This window comes from Lissotriton vulgaris, chromosome 3_1, assembly GCF_964263255.1.
Source record: "Lissotriton vulgaris chromosome 3_1, aLisVul1.2, whole genome shotgun sequence".
NCBI lineage: Eukaryota > Metazoa > Chordata > Amphibia > Caudata > Salamandridae > Lissotriton > Lissotriton vulgaris.
Genome location: NC_141689.1, coordinates 377,393,328 through 377,411,744, shown reverse-complemented (window position 1 = coordinate 377,411,744; position 18,417 = coordinate 377,393,328). Strand labels below are relative to the sequence as shown.

The 18,417-nt window shown below is 43.9% G+C and overlaps 1 protein-coding gene across 1 annotated transcript in view; it reads left to right on the top strand.

Moving 5' to 3' along the window:
- Window positions 1–18,417, top strand: part of PAIP1 (poly(A) binding protein interacting protein 1) — a 637,739-nt gene that overhangs the window by 350,747 nt on the left and 268,575 nt on the right. Inside the window, exon 7 of the mRNA XM_086960605.1 lies at window positions 515–621. Coding sequence (XP_086816731.1) covers window positions 515–621 — 107 coding nt within the window. The remainder of the gene's footprint in view (window positions 1–514; window positions 622–18,417) is intronic.

Here is an 18,417-nt window from a genome sequence, read left to right as displayed (position 1 = left end):
GAATATGACAGATCAAATGTTGGAACAGAAAGTTACTTACTTGTAAATGCAGTTCACAATGTTATCTTTTTTAGATTCATATACGACCTGCCCACTTCCCCAGTAGTCAATCTTTTTTACTGTTGTATATTTACTGCTGTGAACATCTGATCCGCTCCTCCTCTGTGTAGAGTTGGTACTGCCCGCTTCATTAACCATATTTAGGGGTACATAGGTGAATCGGCTTCATATAGTCTAGTGCTGTTTATATGGTTACTTAACTGTGCATAACCAAGAGCTCCGAGCTTCCCTACAAAATTCTCCAGCCTGTGAATCTATAAAAGATACCAAAGTTGACGAATTGTAGTCATGTATAAGCATCTTTTTTTCTCCCATCTACCATGAAACGAGTTGGTGTAAGGGTTGGTTTGGTATAAAATGTTTCTGAATTGGGAGGATGGACTTGATGAAAAATGAACCCAGTAACCTAACATCTACTTTTCTTTGCTTATGTGCTGTGCTTATGTATTTGTAGTTGACTGGGTCAGTTTTGGAAGACACTTGGAAAGAAAAAGGGAAAACTAAAATGGACGAAATAATTCAAAGAATGGAAAATGTTGTGTTAGATGCAAACTGTAGCAGGTGAGTCGTAAAATGTATAATTGATTTCCTTTTCATAATGAGCGATTTATGAGTTGTATTTAAAAATATTTTCGGATCGGAATGCATGTGTGCATTTTAAATTAAAGCAGTGGAGTAGCATACACATTTTTTCGTTACTATTTTTCCATTGTCCTCCAAGGACACTTTGTGTCTTTAGCTAGTATTTTAAGCCGATTCCTTTTTAACAGTTTCTGTAGCATTTGACTGAGTCACATGATGGTAAATAGTCTCCTGATTTAACAACATGACAAGTCAAGAGCATTCTTCGCTGTAATTGTCCAAAGATGTATTGAATGCTGCAGATGTTCCCGCATGGTGTGCAGTATCGATTTATTTCCGCCATCTATTGCTGACACCTTGACTGAGTACAACTATAGAAACTATTCAGGTCACTTTTTTGGAGTGGACATTGTCCGAATTGCTAGATTTGATTAAATCCCAGCAAATCCAGGCAAGAAAACATTTTCAGCTGTAACTCCATAAAGAATACTTTTCTAAAGAAATTCTCACGTTTGAAACGTATTAGTTATAGGCCATAGCATAGCATGGCCACTGTAAAATGAGATTAATTCTCTCGGTACTTGTATTTAATAGGATACCATTATGATATGTATTTGGGCTGGAGAGGGACACACTTAATCATGATAGGGCAGGAAGCAGTTTTTTATTTTGTTTATTTTTATATTTGGTTAGGAGCTTAGATTACCAAAGGGTAGTGTTTGGCAGGACAGGATACCAGGTATTTTTTTAATATACAGCATAGGATGTGGAACAATGTGAAGTGTTGTGCATGGCACCATTACACCTGCACTGTTGATCTAAGCAGACAATAAGAACTTGTGAGCCATGCAGAAGATACAATGGTGTTCCAAGTTACAACCTAGACAGTTCTTGCATTTTACTCACAGTCCCGTTATTGACTGCTAATGATCAATGACTGTGATCACAAAACAGTCTGGACCCATAGGAGCATAAACTGATATTAATCCTAACCTTTCAAAAGGACGCAAAGAGTATACTTGTAATTTTGTTCCCCAGACTGTGTATTTGTGTGCATACTCACCAAAAAAACGTTGTTGAAAGGAAGTTAAGGTTTCTGTTCTGCTGCTGCTCATAACACTATAAAGTATGTTTTAAAACGTTTACAATACCATTAAAAACCACAGCTAAAGTGTAGTTATGGTCTGAAATAAGCCTAAGAATTCCTGAAATTAGGTTGTTCTGGTTAGATGCACAAACCACAACTTGCGTTACCACCATGGAAAGCATAACTTGTGTACCAAATGGAGTACTCACAACCTTAGAAATAATGTGAGAGAAACCCAATTTTCTTGTTTGGAGAAATGTTATTTAGTAATGTTCGTGTGCTCAGACACCACTCAGTCTGGTTTCAGACCCAACCACAGCTTGGAAAATGCCTTCATTGCCACCACAGATACCTTCCGCATAACTCTGGACAGAGAAGATACCAGAGGCCCTCAACCCCCTGGACTTCTCTGCAGCGTTTGACATGGTGTCCCACTCTACTTATCCAGTGCTTGCATCACATCGAAATGCTCCCCATACATAGGTGAGCACACTTCAAACTCCACACCCCCACTTTCAGGCAACACAGAACACTGGCCCTGCATACCTAAACAATCTAATTTGCTTTCACAAACTTCCCATACAAGTTGGCTTGTCCATTGTCTTAGCATGAAGATGGATATTCAAATACTTGAGCAATGTAACCTCAGAAAGTACCAAATCATAATTCGAGTAATAATATATTAACTGTCCCTTTCCATAGAACAGACTTAACATAAAGCTACACGTCGCACTATGCCTAAGAGGAATATGGTGATAGGTAATTCTCTCTGCTGCTGACTCTGGTAGTTGCATACAGACATAACAGTCCATTGCATCCATATTGTCTGCATATTCATAAAGCAACTTAAAAAAGGCATTTGAAGAATAGTCTCCTGTAGATGCAGCTACATGCAAAGCTTCATAATCTAGTGCTTGTAAACTATTATCAGTAGGAATCGGGTTCTTAGGGTAAACACTTGGCTTTAAGTGGGTGAAGATAATCCTACAAGCAAAACAATTGCTAAGATAACAGCTATTAATACACCTGCTAATATGAACCTATGCTTATTATTTGTATCAGTTTCCATGACTCCTCTTGAATTAGACCTTTAAGTAAGGTTTGCAGCAAGTGAATTTCTTTTGTATGCTTCTACTCATACAGATGACAGAGTTCATAAATCGTGATGACATTATTTACAAAGTCTTTGTGAGTCTTCCTTAGCCCTGCTCAGTCTTCTAAAATGACACCGTTACGCTCCTTCACCAGCCTCAGGCCTATGTAATCATCTTAATTCTCTTTAACAAAGTCTATCCAATTGTCTCTTTTCAAAATCACATCTCAAAGTTCAGTCAGATCAAACTAATGATTTGTGTCAATCTGTTCCATGGCAACGTAAAGTCAAAACGCAGCTCAGCCACAAGGCTAAATTTGTGGAGGTTCAACTGGAATTGCACTTTTATCCCAAAGTTCTTTCTCTTTTTTTTCTGCGGCTAAGTATGTCCATTCAGGAGATGATCGCCTCCGACATGGCACCATAGCTCTTTTTGATCTCCAGAGCACGGGTTGTTCACTTTCATTGTCATTCAGGCCAGTATCCTCAGTATCTTCCTTGACAGAACTCAGTTGTCATTCTGTAGGCAATCTTACTCTCTTCTTGCTTTCTTAGACAATGGTCTTCTGTGTCCACTTAGTGTGACGCAGCACTAGGCCCTTCATCAAGGTCTGGGTATGGTTCAGGTAGCAGTTCAGGCCAAGACCCCTCAACTGTCACTTTATCAAAACCCCCCTCAGGCAGAGGATGTGCTGTCACAGGCTCTTGCAGAGTGTCAGTAGTCTGTGCACCCTTTTCTTTTTGTCTTGAGTTTTGGGTTGCACTTCAGGAAAATGTACTGTCACATCTTCAAGACAATACTCCACTCTGCGAGTATGGGCTGCGTGAATGCAGCCAGGACGTCCTCAATCAATCAATCTGGGCACGCTACTCAGCTGTGAGGGTCTCAAGGCACTGGGGGGGGGGGGGGGGGGGGGTGCAGCTCCGAATCAGCTGAAGACCCAGGTCTTGAGGCTCTTCCTGAAGGTGTGCCGAGTGGGGCAACGTCTGATATTGATCGGAAGCTCGTTCCAGGTCTTTGCCGCGATGCAGGAGAAGGCTCTTCCACCCGCTGTGGCTCTGCTGATGCGTGGGGTTTTGGCGAGGCAGAGGTCGGCAGAGCGGAGGTCTCTCTCGGGTAGCTACTGGAGGTCTCAAAGATGCTGGGAGGAGATGTGTTCATGTCGTGGGATGCAGATAACTAGTCTGGCCGTGGTGTTCTGGATGGTCTGGAGTTTGCGGAGCAGGGATTTATTGATTCCTGGGTAGAGTGTGTTTCCATAGTCCAGTCTGCTTGTTATGAGTGTGTGGGTGATGGTATTTCTGGATTGATCAGTCGGTCATGGTGAGCGAGGAGTAGAGTATGATGCATTCATTTTGGGCTTGGTCTGTAGGAGTGGGGGGGGGGAGGATTGCCAAGGGCGGTGAGCCACCAGCTATTGTCCTGTGCTGAGAGAGTGGGTCAGAAGACGAGGAAGCCTGTCTTCTCCGAGTTGAGCTTCAGACAGTTGCTGCTCATCCAGGATGCACCTGTCTTTAATTCCATCCTGGAAGCTGAGTCTGGTGGTGTTGGGATCCTTTGTGAGGGAGAGGTTGAGCGGAGTATCGTCGGTATAGGATACTATGCTGACTTGAGTTCATGCTGTCTGGCAATAGCGGCCAGGGGCACCATGTAGATGTTGAAGAGCGTGGGGCTGAGTGATGAGACTTGGGTTACTCCGCAGTTGATCTCTGTGGTTTCGGAGAGGAAAGGCAGGAATCTGATTCTTTGGGTTCGGCCGGTGAGGAAAGAGCGGATCCAGTCGAAGGCTGTTCCCTGTATGCCGCCATCGTGAAGTCTTGTTGTGAGAGTGCGGTGGGAGACGGTGTTGAAGGCTCAGAGAGCTCGAGTAGGATGAGGGCTGTGGGGTGGCCCTGGTCGAGGAGAGTGCGGATGTCATCTGTTGCGATGAGGAGGGTGGTCTCGGTGCTGTGGTTGCTTCGGAATCCGATTTGGGAAGGGTCGAGAATGGAGTTGTCTTTAATGAAGTTGGTTAGCTGGCTATTTACGATCTTCTTGCTGACTTTAGCCACGAAGGAGAGGAGAGAGATGGGTCTATAGTTTTGAGGTCCGTCGGGTCTGCAGAGGGCTCGTTGCGGAGCGGCTTGACTTCTGCGTGTTTCCAGTCGCTGGGGAATGTGCCGGATTCTAAGGTGTCGTTGATGGTGTGTTGTAGCTCAGGTGCTATGGTGGCGGCAGCTCTGTGGAAGATGTGAGGCGGGCAGGAGTCTGTGGGGGCTCCTGAGTGAATACTCTTCATGATTATGGTGGTGCCTTCGGTGGTGACTGGGGTCCAGGTGGAGATGGTAGGGTGACTGGCGTTGCTGGTGGTAGGTGTGGTTTCTGTGTCTGGTTTTTAGGTCTCGTAGCGAACACAGTGCGTCAGCGCTGTGTCTCCGCTAGAGATCTTTTGTTAGCGACTGTGCTTCCCAGGAGACAGTTTCGGCCACGCGCATCCTTCGAGCCGATTTGTAACTGGAACGCGCGCTGTGGCCAGGCGCTGTCTCCTGGGAAGCGCAAGCACCACACACGCATGCGCATACACACACACAAGTGCCCATGCACGCACGCACATACATACAGAGACACCCCCCCTGACACATACACACACACGCGCACACACACAAGTGCACCGAGACCCCCCCCTCCCCCTTCCCCGCCGTCACCGTCGCATACACACGCGAGCATACACGCACACATACACACACAAGTGCACCAAGCCCCTCCAGCCTTTTGAAACTTACCTGGGCAATGTCGGGGACTCTTCTCTCAGCACGCGGCGGCCAACCTCCTGCTAGCCCCGGATCTCCACACTGCTCACAGGAGCCCCGAGCCGCGAGACGCATCGACTCCGCCTGCCTCCTCTTCCGGTCTGGACGTGGCCCCGCCCCCGTCACAGGCGACCGTGCCTGACTTCCGGGGCGGCCACTGCTGTTAATTGTGCACTGTTGAGCTTATATGCTGATATAGTTCTGACTGCTTTTTGAAGTGCGGTGTGAGGGAGAAATTTTTACGGCACATTACTTGCAAATCGCCAAATGTTTTGAGCATTTTCTCAACCTTGCACCAAGTTTTCAAGAGGCTTTCCTGAATATTGCGTACAACGTAATAGAGGACAAAGTACTTCCCTCATTGCGGCTTCTTGTGAACGTTTAGCTTACAAAAACCTCATAAATAGAATGTGGTAAACTACCAAGCCTCAACACTGCAATATTAAATATAATTGTTTCAGGAAACCCTGGTTAACACTTAAGGAAGGTTTAGTGTTTTTAGGTCTCGTAGCGAACACTCCTTTGAGCCTCATCTTGCCTCACGATTGTCGCTACTTGCCTCTCCTGTAGAGGCTGCACCCCTTGCGTCTGCCGTTGTGCAGCAACGCCTTGTATGGGAATTGAAGTTCCTTCATATTGAATAATGTACCAGGTATCTCCACAACAGCATCTTCATGGCGGCAGGTGCATAATTAAGTGACAGGAATTTCCTATGAGAGGACTTTGGTACCGCGCATCCCGGAACTGAGGAGAAAGCACATTTCTTGGCTTCGGTTCTCCCAAAATGGTGAGAACTGTCGGCGTTTCATGCAAACTCAATGTTACAAATTCTCTCATTGTCATTTGGAGGCCTTTATGAGGGGAGAGTTGGTGAACAGCACTTTTGGATAGGTGTATGCCTTTAATACTTCTGGGAGCTCCTTCTTTTCAGAAAATGACTGTTTAGACTGGCACCATTCATACTGTCGCTGTTGCCTGCAGATACTATTCATGTTACCTCAGCATTAAAGTCTAAGTGGTTGGAGCCACTAATTACTGTTCGCCTGCAGCATTTTTCTAACAACTGATTGTGGTCATTATCCATCTTGAGGTGAAGTTAATTTCTTCAAGTTTCATGCTGATATCGTTTAAAAAAATGTTTTCAACTATAGCGTGAGAGGGAAATTTCTACGATGCAATATGCGCCAAGCATTAAGGGTTCCGAACAGTCTGTCAGCCTTGCACTGAATTTTTTAGCTTTCCATGCTATGGTATACAATGCACTAAAGGGCAGAACCCTTTCCTCACTGATGATAAGTGTAATCGGTTACACTTATATGCTGAAATTGTTTTAACAACTTTTGAAGTGACATCACACACAAACATAGCCACGCACTGATATACACCCCCCCAATTCAATTCAAATGTTCCTTATTCGGCCAAGATAATGATCATAAAAGCACATAAATGCAGAAAAATCATTACAAAATACAGTATAAAAAAACTATGCCAAGCAAAACAGAAAACTCTAACTTAAATACTACGAGACCTATTGCATTGCAAATGCTTGTTTTCGTTAAAGTTGTTATAGATGGACTTGATTTTGAGATGGAAGTAGGAGCTGAGTTTGTTGGAGGTCTTGGGAGGGTGTGTCGTCCGAGTGTTCGCTGGGGGTTTGGTGAACTCTTAAATGAAGCTGAAGAGTTCCTTGGAGTTGGCGAGGATCTTGTTTTGGATGAAGGTCCTGCTGGTGGATCTGATGCGTTGGTGGTATTCTGTCATGGCATTCTTGTAGGTGGTCCGGTTTTGCTGTTTCTCCATAGTTTCTCGAGACTGCAGGTGCGTGTGGATTCTCGGAGGTTGTTGGTGAACCAGGTGGCTTTCATGGGGCACTGACCGTCGGAGTTGCAGAGGGGGGCATGCTTGTCTGCACAGTTGGTGCCCCATCTGTGTAGTTCGTGGGCGCCAAAATTGATGTTGGTCGTGGTGGGAGGGCGATCATGGTTGAGGGTGCTCCTCGGTGACCTTGCTCCAGTTCCTTCGTGGAGGGTGTGGTGTAGATTTGTGAGCCGTGTCTTTATCAAAGGAAAGATGTACGCAGTGGTAGTCCGTCCAGGGGGGTTGCGTGATGTGGCTGAAATGGATGTTGTTCCCGCCTGCGAAGATGGGGTCGAGGGTTTGTTCTGCTTTGTGGGTAGGGGTGATGCCAAGCTGTTTTATTCTGATGTTGGAGAGGTTGTCCAGGAGGGCGGTGGAGTTGGAGTCGCCGAGGTTGTCGATGTTGAAGTTGAGGTCTCTGAGCAGTATGTAGCCCATGCAGACGATGGTGATGGGCGCACGATGAGGTTGGAGATGGTTGTGGTGAACATGGTTCGTGGTCCGGGATGTCTGTAGGTGTGGGTGCCACGTAGGGTCATTCTGTGGCTGGTCTGTATCTGGAAATGGAGGTGTTCCTTGGGGGACTAGGAGTCGTTCGTACTGGAGGTGGTGAGAAGGAGGGAGTTCTTGTACACGATGGCGAGTCCTCCTCCTGAGTGGTTAGGGCAGTCCTTCCTCTGGATCTTGTGTCCATCAGGGATGGCGGCAGTGATGTTTGCATCAGGGATGGCGGCAGTGATGTTGGGGGCGGAGGTGGAGTTGGTCCAGGTTTCCGTTTGACGAGAGGGGGACGAGGAGGTCCCAGATCTGTAATGCTTGGCTGTGCAGGGAGCGCGCATTGAGGAAGATGCACCTCCGGGGTTTGGGTACGCTGGCATCCGGTGGGAGGGCGGTGGTTGTGTGCAGGTTAGTGAAGGTGTGTCATAGGAAAATTGGCGGTGGGTAGTGTTCGATGTAGACCACTTGCAGCTGTTGTTCCTTCCAGGGTTGAGTGCGTGGAGGGCAGCTGAGTCGTAGCGGTGGATGGTCGGAGAACCAGGGTCCCTGGCGCTGGTCGCAGTGCGGGTCGTGGACTTGCCTTCGGCATGCCAGTGGTGCAGCCGACAATAAATAGGGGACGGGGAGGAAAAGCAGTTGGGAGTCGGAAGCAGGAAACTGCAGGGGGGAGGGGCTACCTGGGCAGGAACCAACAGGGGGTGCATGGGCTGCGGGGGCAGCAGTGGTGGGAAAAAAACTCAGAGGACACCAGGGCAAATAAGGACACAACAAGGCACAGAAATCGAAAGAATATAGGGAGGAAAAGAAAAAAACAAAAATAAAAACAAGTAACAAAAACAGGCACAGTTAACACAAAGTAAAAACAGAGTTTTCCCTTTTGGTTATTTAATTTTCAAGGCACCCTTCATACACACAAGTCTACTCAGATCAAATATAAAGATCTTTCACATTCATACATGAAACATTTAGAAAGAAAAAACGTGATAATTTCAAACCTGTATAAACAAGTATCACCTGTTTTATTTATAAGGTTAAGCATTAAAAAGACATTTTATCACATATGAATAGTAATACATAATTAAAAACAATACAATACATGATATGAAATGTTGGCAATACAATTGGAGAAGAACAACACAAAGACAATTAAATCTGTCTTGAAGATGTTAATCAAGAGATTCTGTGATACAACATAAGGCTGGATATAATGACCAATGCCCTCACTGATGTTGACCCTTCTTGATTTAACTGTTAAATAGAGTGTCAACGCGTTTCGGCGGTATAATTGGTTTACAACCACCTTCTTCAGGACCAATATAATAGACTTCTCCTTAATACGACATCACCTAGGTTAAAAATAAATAACTTTTAAAATGTGCGATATAGCTCTCCTTATATTTTCACAATTTGCAATACATCAGTACCCCTTGACCACCTAAATCTATTTTGTGGGGCCCACCCCCTCATTTGTCTGTTATCAAACCATTTAAACATTTTTTTTTCCTATTTCAGTATCCAAAACAATTTTTTACATGAGGTCACAAACATACCTATAGAACAAGGAGTTTTACTCTCTGTATATTACAGTGATGTAAATACAGTGATAAAAATCACAAAACAATTTGTCTTCTTTTGTATTTAGAGCCCTGAGAGGCTCCAACGCTGGGTGCATAGTAGTTAGAGCCTGTGTGGCTCGGGTGGCGCAGAGTTCTTCTAGGGGCTACTGAGAGCCCTGCCACAGCTTTTTGATCCCAGTTGCCCAGCTGCCACGTTTAGGCTTTTTTTGTACTTTTGAAACTGGCGCTGCATGGCAGCGCACCCTGACTTTGGACCCAGGGCATCTTTGCCCCACAAGGCCAGTTGGCCTAGGGACTGCCGCAGGTAGTGGCTTATGTAGGGTTGGCGCAATGTGATTTCTATGCTTTTTAATAGTGATTGCCTAATGTGAGTTTTTGCGCTATTGATTTATTATGCACCTCTGAATGTGTTACTGCATCATGTGTCTTTCTTTCCATGCGCTGCACCTCTGAATGTTTAGTCATCAGGTGTCTTCTTGCGCTGCACCCCTGAATGTATTTTATTGCATCATGTGCTTTATTCTTAACACCTCTGAATGCCTTAGGCATCATGTGTTTCTCTTTATTACTCCTCTGAATGTAGGTTATTGCATCATGGGTAATGTGTTCTTTTCTTAGACCCCTAAATGCTGTGTGATACTTGGGTGGTTCTTCTTTCTTAGTACAGGTGGTCCTAGTAAGGTCCTGGTTCCTGTTACCAGTGGTTACTGGTTGTTATCTTTGATTATTATTTTATATTCTACATTTTATCTAGAAGTGCTATATCTGAATATGACAGTGGCCCTTGTGGCCCTGTCTTGTGTACATAATCCCTGTGAATATTGCCCGTGCCAGTTGGCACCATGTATATGTGTGATTTTATCTGATGTGTTTTTACAATACAAAAGTTATTTTTATAATAACCTTGTGTGGAGTCTCTTTTGTGGTGTGCCTAGTATGTTGTTGCTGTTGTGCGCTGGCGCAAATGCTTTACACATTGCCTCCGAGTTTAGCCTTACTGCTTGTGCCAAGCCACCAAGGGGGTGAGCAGAGGTTATCTTGGCGTGTGACTTCCTTGCCCTGACTAGAATGGTGGTTTCTGCCTGGCTTGGGCGTCAGCCTTAGCCTACCAGAAATAGCCAGTTCTAACAGTCTCGCATTACATTTTTCATTCAATTCAATATATGGAAATATATCCTCATTGTCGTTACTGCATTCTTATATTATTCCATAATTCATTCATTCCAATGCATTTCGGCATAAATGACTTCATCAGGGAAGTCTGCATTAATAAACAAAATTACTGAAACTCTACCTCTAGGTTGAATAATATAACATATTGTTTTAAACATGATGTCAATGTAGGATTAATGCCATAAATGCTCCCTGTCTATTCAGATAACTGTTCATGCACCTTAGTTTCTAGTGTGTTCAAGCGCTGCAGTTTTATAGACCTGTATACATTGGCTACTTAAATGTACACTTCAAACTAGCCATTTAACACTTCATGGGGGGGTAATGTATGACTTCGTAGGCATTTCTCTACGAGGCTTTTTGACCGGAACACCGCTTTGATTTAGTACTAGCAGACTGCGGGCGGTCTAGCTGAAAAGGGGTTTTCTAAACTAATGAAATAGCCCCGGTACTGCCGGTTATAAGAAATATTCACTGTTCTTACCGACAACTATATAGCATATTTTTATGCAAGTCTATGAAAGATTATCAGAGAGCCGTGGAATATGCATGGTCATTGACCTAAAATATATGGACCCATCCCGTTGAACTAAACTATATGGGACCATATATGTTGTAAAGATTGGTACATATAGCTGACTATCTAAGAAAATTGTTGATACAGCCTTGAAGGTTCTTGTGGTCTGCCTGTGACCCCTGATGAGATACACTGTATATTTATGGGAAACTATTTTTAATCCTGAAAAAGGTGTTGGCTGTAAATAGTAAGTGCCAAAACTGATGCTAACTTGAGTCTTGATACGCTAAGTCATTGGATACAACTACTCCTTTTGCGATAGATTTTCAAATTGGAGTCTGATCAAATTCTTTCCAACTAGCATTTTTCATCTCCTTTTAATTGGAATTATTTTCCTTGATTTCTTTCCCACAGTCTGTAATAATTTGATGTATATAATTTGTGCTTTTACTGATGCTATATTGTTTTTAAAGATATTGTAATAAAATGTAATTTTTTTGTTGTAAACTAATCACCTATACTCCTTTATTCCTGGTCTGTTGTCTAAAAGTTGAATATATATGTATGAAATGTTGCGTGGAATAGCTGTTGCTATGTTATACATTTACCCAAAGGGGAAACGTGTTTGACATTTTACAAAAACCATGCCAAACAAAGTCAGACATTTACAAAACCAACCCTCTATTTCAGACCTGCTGGCTTTGCCAGTGCATGTTTATTTTTATGTTTCCCACAATCTTATTAAAACTGGGTACACTGATTTTCCATTATGAATATCTTTGGGATATGCTAGCATACGTCAACCCATTTTACTAGATGATGTTGCAAAGAAATGTTACTTAAAATTTTACAGTAGTTTAGCCAAATGTTTTTTTTCCTTCTTGCATTTTTGTGAACATTTCATTTTGAAAGCAAAGACTCCTCAAACTTGCTTTCAAGCCTCTGCAAATATTTGCATCTAATCATAGCACATTCAGGGAGCCTTATACATAGCGTCATATTGCAAAACTTTGAAAACGTGTCTACACATTTTTGTACTGGAACCACTATCAAAAGTACAGTCCGAGCTTACAACATTTACTTAGAGCGCTCACCCTAATAATAAAGGCTTTGCATTAATGAACCATAAATACAAGTTTGAACAGCATTAACACATGGACACAAATATAACCTTAACTGCAGACATTGCCCTTCCCTGATCCATAATGTGTAAAGAGTTTGTGCTGTAAGAAGTTAGGCCTATTTGCCCCAAGGACAAAATACACATTAAAACTTGTTGCCCTTGACCCCAAACAATATGTCGTAGGCGTTGGGCTATAGGAATTCCACATCCCTGCATAGGGCCACTTTCCTACATTCTGGAAGTTTGTGCGTAGTCTTAATGCCTATGTAAGTAATCTCTTCCTTACCCCACTGAAAGGGTGTTCACTCCTTAAGAATGTCCATTTTAGTTGTTGGCAGCGTGAGATTCAACAAAAAAGACTTTGTTAAATTAACACGGGACCCCGCTACTTGTTCATACTATTGTAGGTCTGTTAGAAGGGCCTCCAATGATGTCCGGGGAGAAGTCTGGAACAGTAGCACATCATCTGCAAACAGAGATATTTTATGCTCTGTTTTGCTAAAGCTAAGCCCGTGAATCTCTGGGGTGCGACGTATTTTGGGCGCTTGTGGTTCAATGCTTAACGCAAATAACGTAGGCAACAGACTGCATCCCTGTCGTGTCCCCATCTATAGTTGAATGAGATCAGAGCTCACTCTATTTATCAGGATGGAGGCTCTAGGCATCATATAACTGGCCATAATCATTTTGATAAATTACTTGCTAATACCAAGACTGTGCTGGGTGTTAAGTCAGAAGGACCATCCCACCCAGTCGAAGGCTTTCTCTGCGTTTAGATCTGATATGACTGCTGGTATGGATTTTTTAGTTGCCGTCTCGACCAGGTGGATCACCCTCCAGAAATGATCGTGTATTTGTCTACCTCTTATAAATCTGGGTTGATCTGGTTGTATCAGGTCGGGCAATATGTCACCAAGCCTGGCTGCTAAAAAATGTTTATATAATTTGACATCTTTGTAGAGCAGGGCTGTAGGTCGATAAGAGCTGCAGGCCTTCAGGTCTATGCCTTGTTTTGGGATAACTGAGATAAGTGCATCACTCATGGAGAATGTAACCGTCCCCGAAGTTACCATATGATTAAATAGTCGATAATTGAGGGAGTTGGTTAGTTAAACGTTTTGTAAAAGTGGGCAGTCAGCCCGTCCGGTCCTGGTGATTTGTGGGATTTTAATAGTAAAATCGCTGTACACATTTCTGCTGTCGTGATTTGGTCCCTAATATCTCATTCTGTTTTTCCATCACTCTCCTCACTCAAATAGTCTAATTGTACCTGCCCTCTCCGCAGAGTATAGGTTAGTGTAAAAACTTTTAAAGATCTCTGCCTTCTCTATATCTGAGGTTGTTATCCCCCGTATTTTGATGCAACTCACCTATGTATTCCTTTTCCCACTTAACCCTCAATTGTCTTGCCAAATGAGAACCTACCTTATTACTCTGCTCATAAGTCTTGTGCTGCAACCGCAACAAAGTGAGCTTTGCACGATTGTTAGAAATAGCATTAAGTTTACTTCTGAGGACATTCACCTGTCTCTGGTGTGGCAGAGTTGGGGTTTCCTTATACCTTTGTTCATCCACATGAAGTTCTGTTTCTAGGGATAATCTCTCCCCCATCCTCTGTTTATTTAAGAAGGAATTTAACTTAATGCAGTATCCACTTATTATAGCCTTGAAGGCGTCTCAGTTATTCATAGGGTTAGTGTCTTGCAGGTTGGTCGTCTGTAAGAATTCCTTAATCTTTTTCCTTAGGTCACTCGTAAGTGTCTATCCCTCACCAGTGATCCTGGGAAATAACAGCGGTAGTACCTAGGTGGTGGTGCATTGCATTCTAATATTAAGGCCACTGGAGCATGGTCAGATGGTGCAATGGGATCGAATGTGACTGATTGGAGTGCCTGGGTTAAAGAATGACTCTCAAACACGTAATCTAGTTGTGAGTAGCTGCGATGAGAATAGGAAAAGAAAGTGTAGTCTTGGCTATTTGGATGTAAAGTCTGCTAAGCATCTAGCCAAGCAGCTTGTGAACCACCGGCTTCAAGGCCTTTGGAAAACTCCTTGTGGTAGATAGATGGGGGTGAGTTCTGTCAAGTGTGGTTTAAATTTCCATAACTATAATCTCTCCTTCTGCAAACCTTCTCAATTAAGTAAAAAAGGCCTGTAGGAATGGAGTTGATTTGAATTGGAGGCATTTAGTGAAACAAAGTTGTAGAGGCGGCCACGTATACATCCCTTCACAATAACTAGTCTCGCCTCCCTATTCATCTTACAGCCCTAAGGGTGGAATTTGAACAAGGAGTGAAAGAGGAATGCCACTCCTTTATGCTTTGAAGAGGCTTAGGATTTATACATAACTGGGTGTTCTCTCTGTAAAAACCTGTGTTCCTCGGAGCGCTTAATGTGAGTCTCCTGTAAGGCCACTACATCATGTCGTTGGTTTATTAAATATTTCCACATCTTTTGCCACTTATAATGGGAATTAAGTCCCCTCACATTCTACTTGAGTGTAGTAATTGCCATAGTCTGGAGTAAACAATTTTCCCTCTCAATAGACCGAACATAAAGATCACCATCCTCCGCCTTTCAAAGTGATACACAACCCCAATTCTTGCTGCTTGTGATTCTCAGCCCTGTATCTACCTTAAGGACCACATGGACAAGTACATTTACTAAGTCAATCACCCCCCCCCCCCTTCACAACAACAAATAAAAATAAAATCCCTATCTGTGTACCCATCCTAGTTGGATAGAGTTCCCTAATAGGCGTAATGGTCAATATCTGCTAAGGCAAGCTAACAGTAGTTTATACAAGCAAGGTATAGAACATTACAAAATCTAAGAACCAGCATGTTTAAATTAGTGGCAGAAATTGCTACTCGTCTGCAGACTTATTGTGAGATGTCCATAGAGGGGGGCCGGAGTACACCAAGACAGTTCGTCCATAACCAAAGGCCCCTCCTAGATCAGTCCAAAGGTGTTGAATTTCTTCATCCCACACAGTAACCTGCATCCCTGGAGAATGTTGGTCCATATAGTGCCGCCAACACTACCATCTCTACTGGGATTTTTGGTGATTTTTTTGTCAGCCACTGCAATAGTATTCGCCTACTCCTCCGTTCCTCTATCTCCTACTTGGTCTGATGGGGGGGGGGGGGGAGGAATGTGCTGCCTCCTGAAGGTTAGTGACCACATGAGATTTATTGTTGAGTTCGAAGACGAGGCCAAAAGGATATGTCATCTATATATAATGCGGTCTTTCCGTCGTTTGTTGGTCGTTGAGCGAAATTACTGATGGCGTGTAAGTGTGGACGGTGCAATGTCTTGGAAGACGGAGATGGAAATCCACATCTCTGGGGTGTCTCCCCACAGCTGTCGACAAGGAGCACCCTATCCACTTTGATTTTAAGCTGTTTATCACCCAGCAGTTCAGCGAAGAGTGGAACTACAAAGGCCTCAAGGTCAGGCTTTTCTGCTCCTTCAACCAGGTTCCAAAGTAGTTTATTGTCTCTTCGCCCCCTATTTTCAAGGTCTTCACTTTTTGAATATTCCCCAGGCACCAGATTAGATCTAGAATTTTTCAAGCAGTACTGCTGTGCACTACTAGTTGGTGCTGTGTGACGGCTTTTGGCCAGTGTTCTGCCCAGGAAAAACGCCAGCCACTATGTAACTACGTTGGTTTGTTTCTTTCTGTTCCTTCGTATGCAGCCCCGAAGCTCCATCTCCTTTCATTAGTTAACAAATTCTTCTGAACTCTTGCACTTCGCAAGTGAACTATGTCCAAACTGTAGACTACAGGATACAAATTGTGTTGTTATTTTGGAAATAGATGTTGGTGATTGGCCCACGTGAGTTCTGTTTAGGATTGACCCACGTGAGTTCTGTTTAGGATTGGGGCACGACTTGAAAGTATGCAAAGAATATGCCCTTATGCACCCAGAGGCAATTTGGAACCATGAAGCAGAGCTGTAAGTCTCTGAGCACAAAGAGAAGTTTTGGACCTCGCGTAAGTCTCACTCCAAGTCCAGTTCATCTGCTCATTGTTGCTCTCGAAACTGCTCCCACAACAGATCTTTTTCACGGTTAAAGTCAGGCATGAAATGCAATAAGTTGAAGCAGAACTCAACACCATGCTGCCATTTTCTATCCCAAGAGGAACTGAGAGGGCGTCAAGGTGCTAACTGATTTTGCTCCTTAGCCCCGGTTGCGGAGCAGATTCCTCAACTGGTCCCATTGCCCCTAACTTCCCTAGCCTGTCAGCAATGCTGCAGCAGGTTGAAGCCTTTATGGAGGCCATGCTCCTTATTTTTAACACTGTTCCAGCTCCCTATGGAGGCACTCAAGGATCTCAGGGCTTGCAATTAAGTAGCAGTTGATAGGTCCACCCCTGCTACCATCATGAGCTTCTCAAACCCACCTCTGGTTTTGCACCACTTAAAGTGCCTAAGGACTGTACCAGTTCTTTCTCCACCGACGCTCGTCCGTTCTCCACATATGCTGGTCCATTTGTTGATGGGGCAGCGGTTGGGCCCTTGCTGATTCTGATTTTTTTTTTGTAAATATCCTTTTATTGCAGCATAACAGGTGATGTAATCCAACATTTGCATTATTTCCACTGTTGTCTCTTATGTATATAGCACTCCATCCTATGTATCACACAGCCATTGAGCTCACAACCCGGGGGTCGAGCGGCGCAGTAGAGGATAGTGGTCCGTGGTGGAGGATACATCCTGGTGCAATGACAACCAGACAGCTGGGAAATGGTAGTGCCGCTTTTCTAGCCTAACAAACCCCTCTCGTGCAGTGTCCAGTAGGATCAGTAGCCTTTCCTCTCTTTTTCCGAACAACTCCCCGCCCCACCCATTCCTCCCAACCCCTCCTGCCCCCCTTTCCCTTCGCCTAGTGCAGCTCCCCCCACCCCCAACCCTGCCTCCCACCCCCCAGACGTGCCAGTGTATCACCAGTGCGAGTTCTCATGCATTCCGACTAAACCAGACCCGAAGCAGGCCATCAGGAGCAGTCAACCAACATCATACAGTCATCACATAGGAAGTAGGGGAACAATGGAGGGAGATTAGACCATCCTTTCTCCAGGTGGGTGCGCTGCCGGGGCAGGGGCCCTTGCTGATTCTGATGTCTGACCTCAAGCACGGACGGTGACATCTTGACTTCACTCCAGTGCACCTAATCCCAGTTTTCTCAGACTGTGTCAGAACTTTTCTAAGGATCCTGAGATGATGGGTATGATTGTCTACCTTAACTGGATGGAGAAAGCCAGTTCTGTATTAAACCTTTATCTGCACATGAGCAGCATTCCAGCCCCCCCTAGATACCTTGGTTCTTCGGATCAGTCCAGCCAAATGAATTCTTCTTGCAGTCCATACAATGAGGTCGTTAGTGGTCACTATAGACTCCTTCCGGGCAAGAATGGTCACTTTGGTGGAAAGAGTGTTGTGTTTTTTTATGAAGATTGCTGCTCTGAAAGTAACAGCAGTTGAAATCTTTTCTATGCAACATTGTTTCATGTATCTTCCTTGTTCCCAATACCAGACCACTATAGTAATTTCTGGAAAATCAGTGGTGTCAGTAGATTCGTAGCTGGGAGCACACAATCACTTTGAATAACTCAACCATCCAGTCTCTTGAGAGGTGGTGCAGCAAAACAAAAATGCTGAAGGACCTTTGTTATTCCGCGCGCTATTTAAACCTTTACTCCTGCGCAATAATTAACTGGGGATGTGTAATAGGTTTCACTTTATTGAAACAGCTTCCCCTGTCGAAGAGCAAGAAAAAATGCTCGAAATGCATTGGGAATAAGTCAAATGCTGCTATTCATGAATTAAATGTCCTGACGCAATTTAACAAGAGGCCTGGATGGGCACAATTATTTTGTGTGAAGCTTATTGGATATTTGGACTGCTTTAATTTGATTAATCAAGTCAAGCTGGATTACCTATGAACATTTCAAAATAAAATGAATTAACAGTTGAAAAAGTTGTAGCGCGATTTTCTGATGCTCTGCGGATGGGTTTGCAACATAGTTATGCTGCAAATTTTTTTGAATACTTT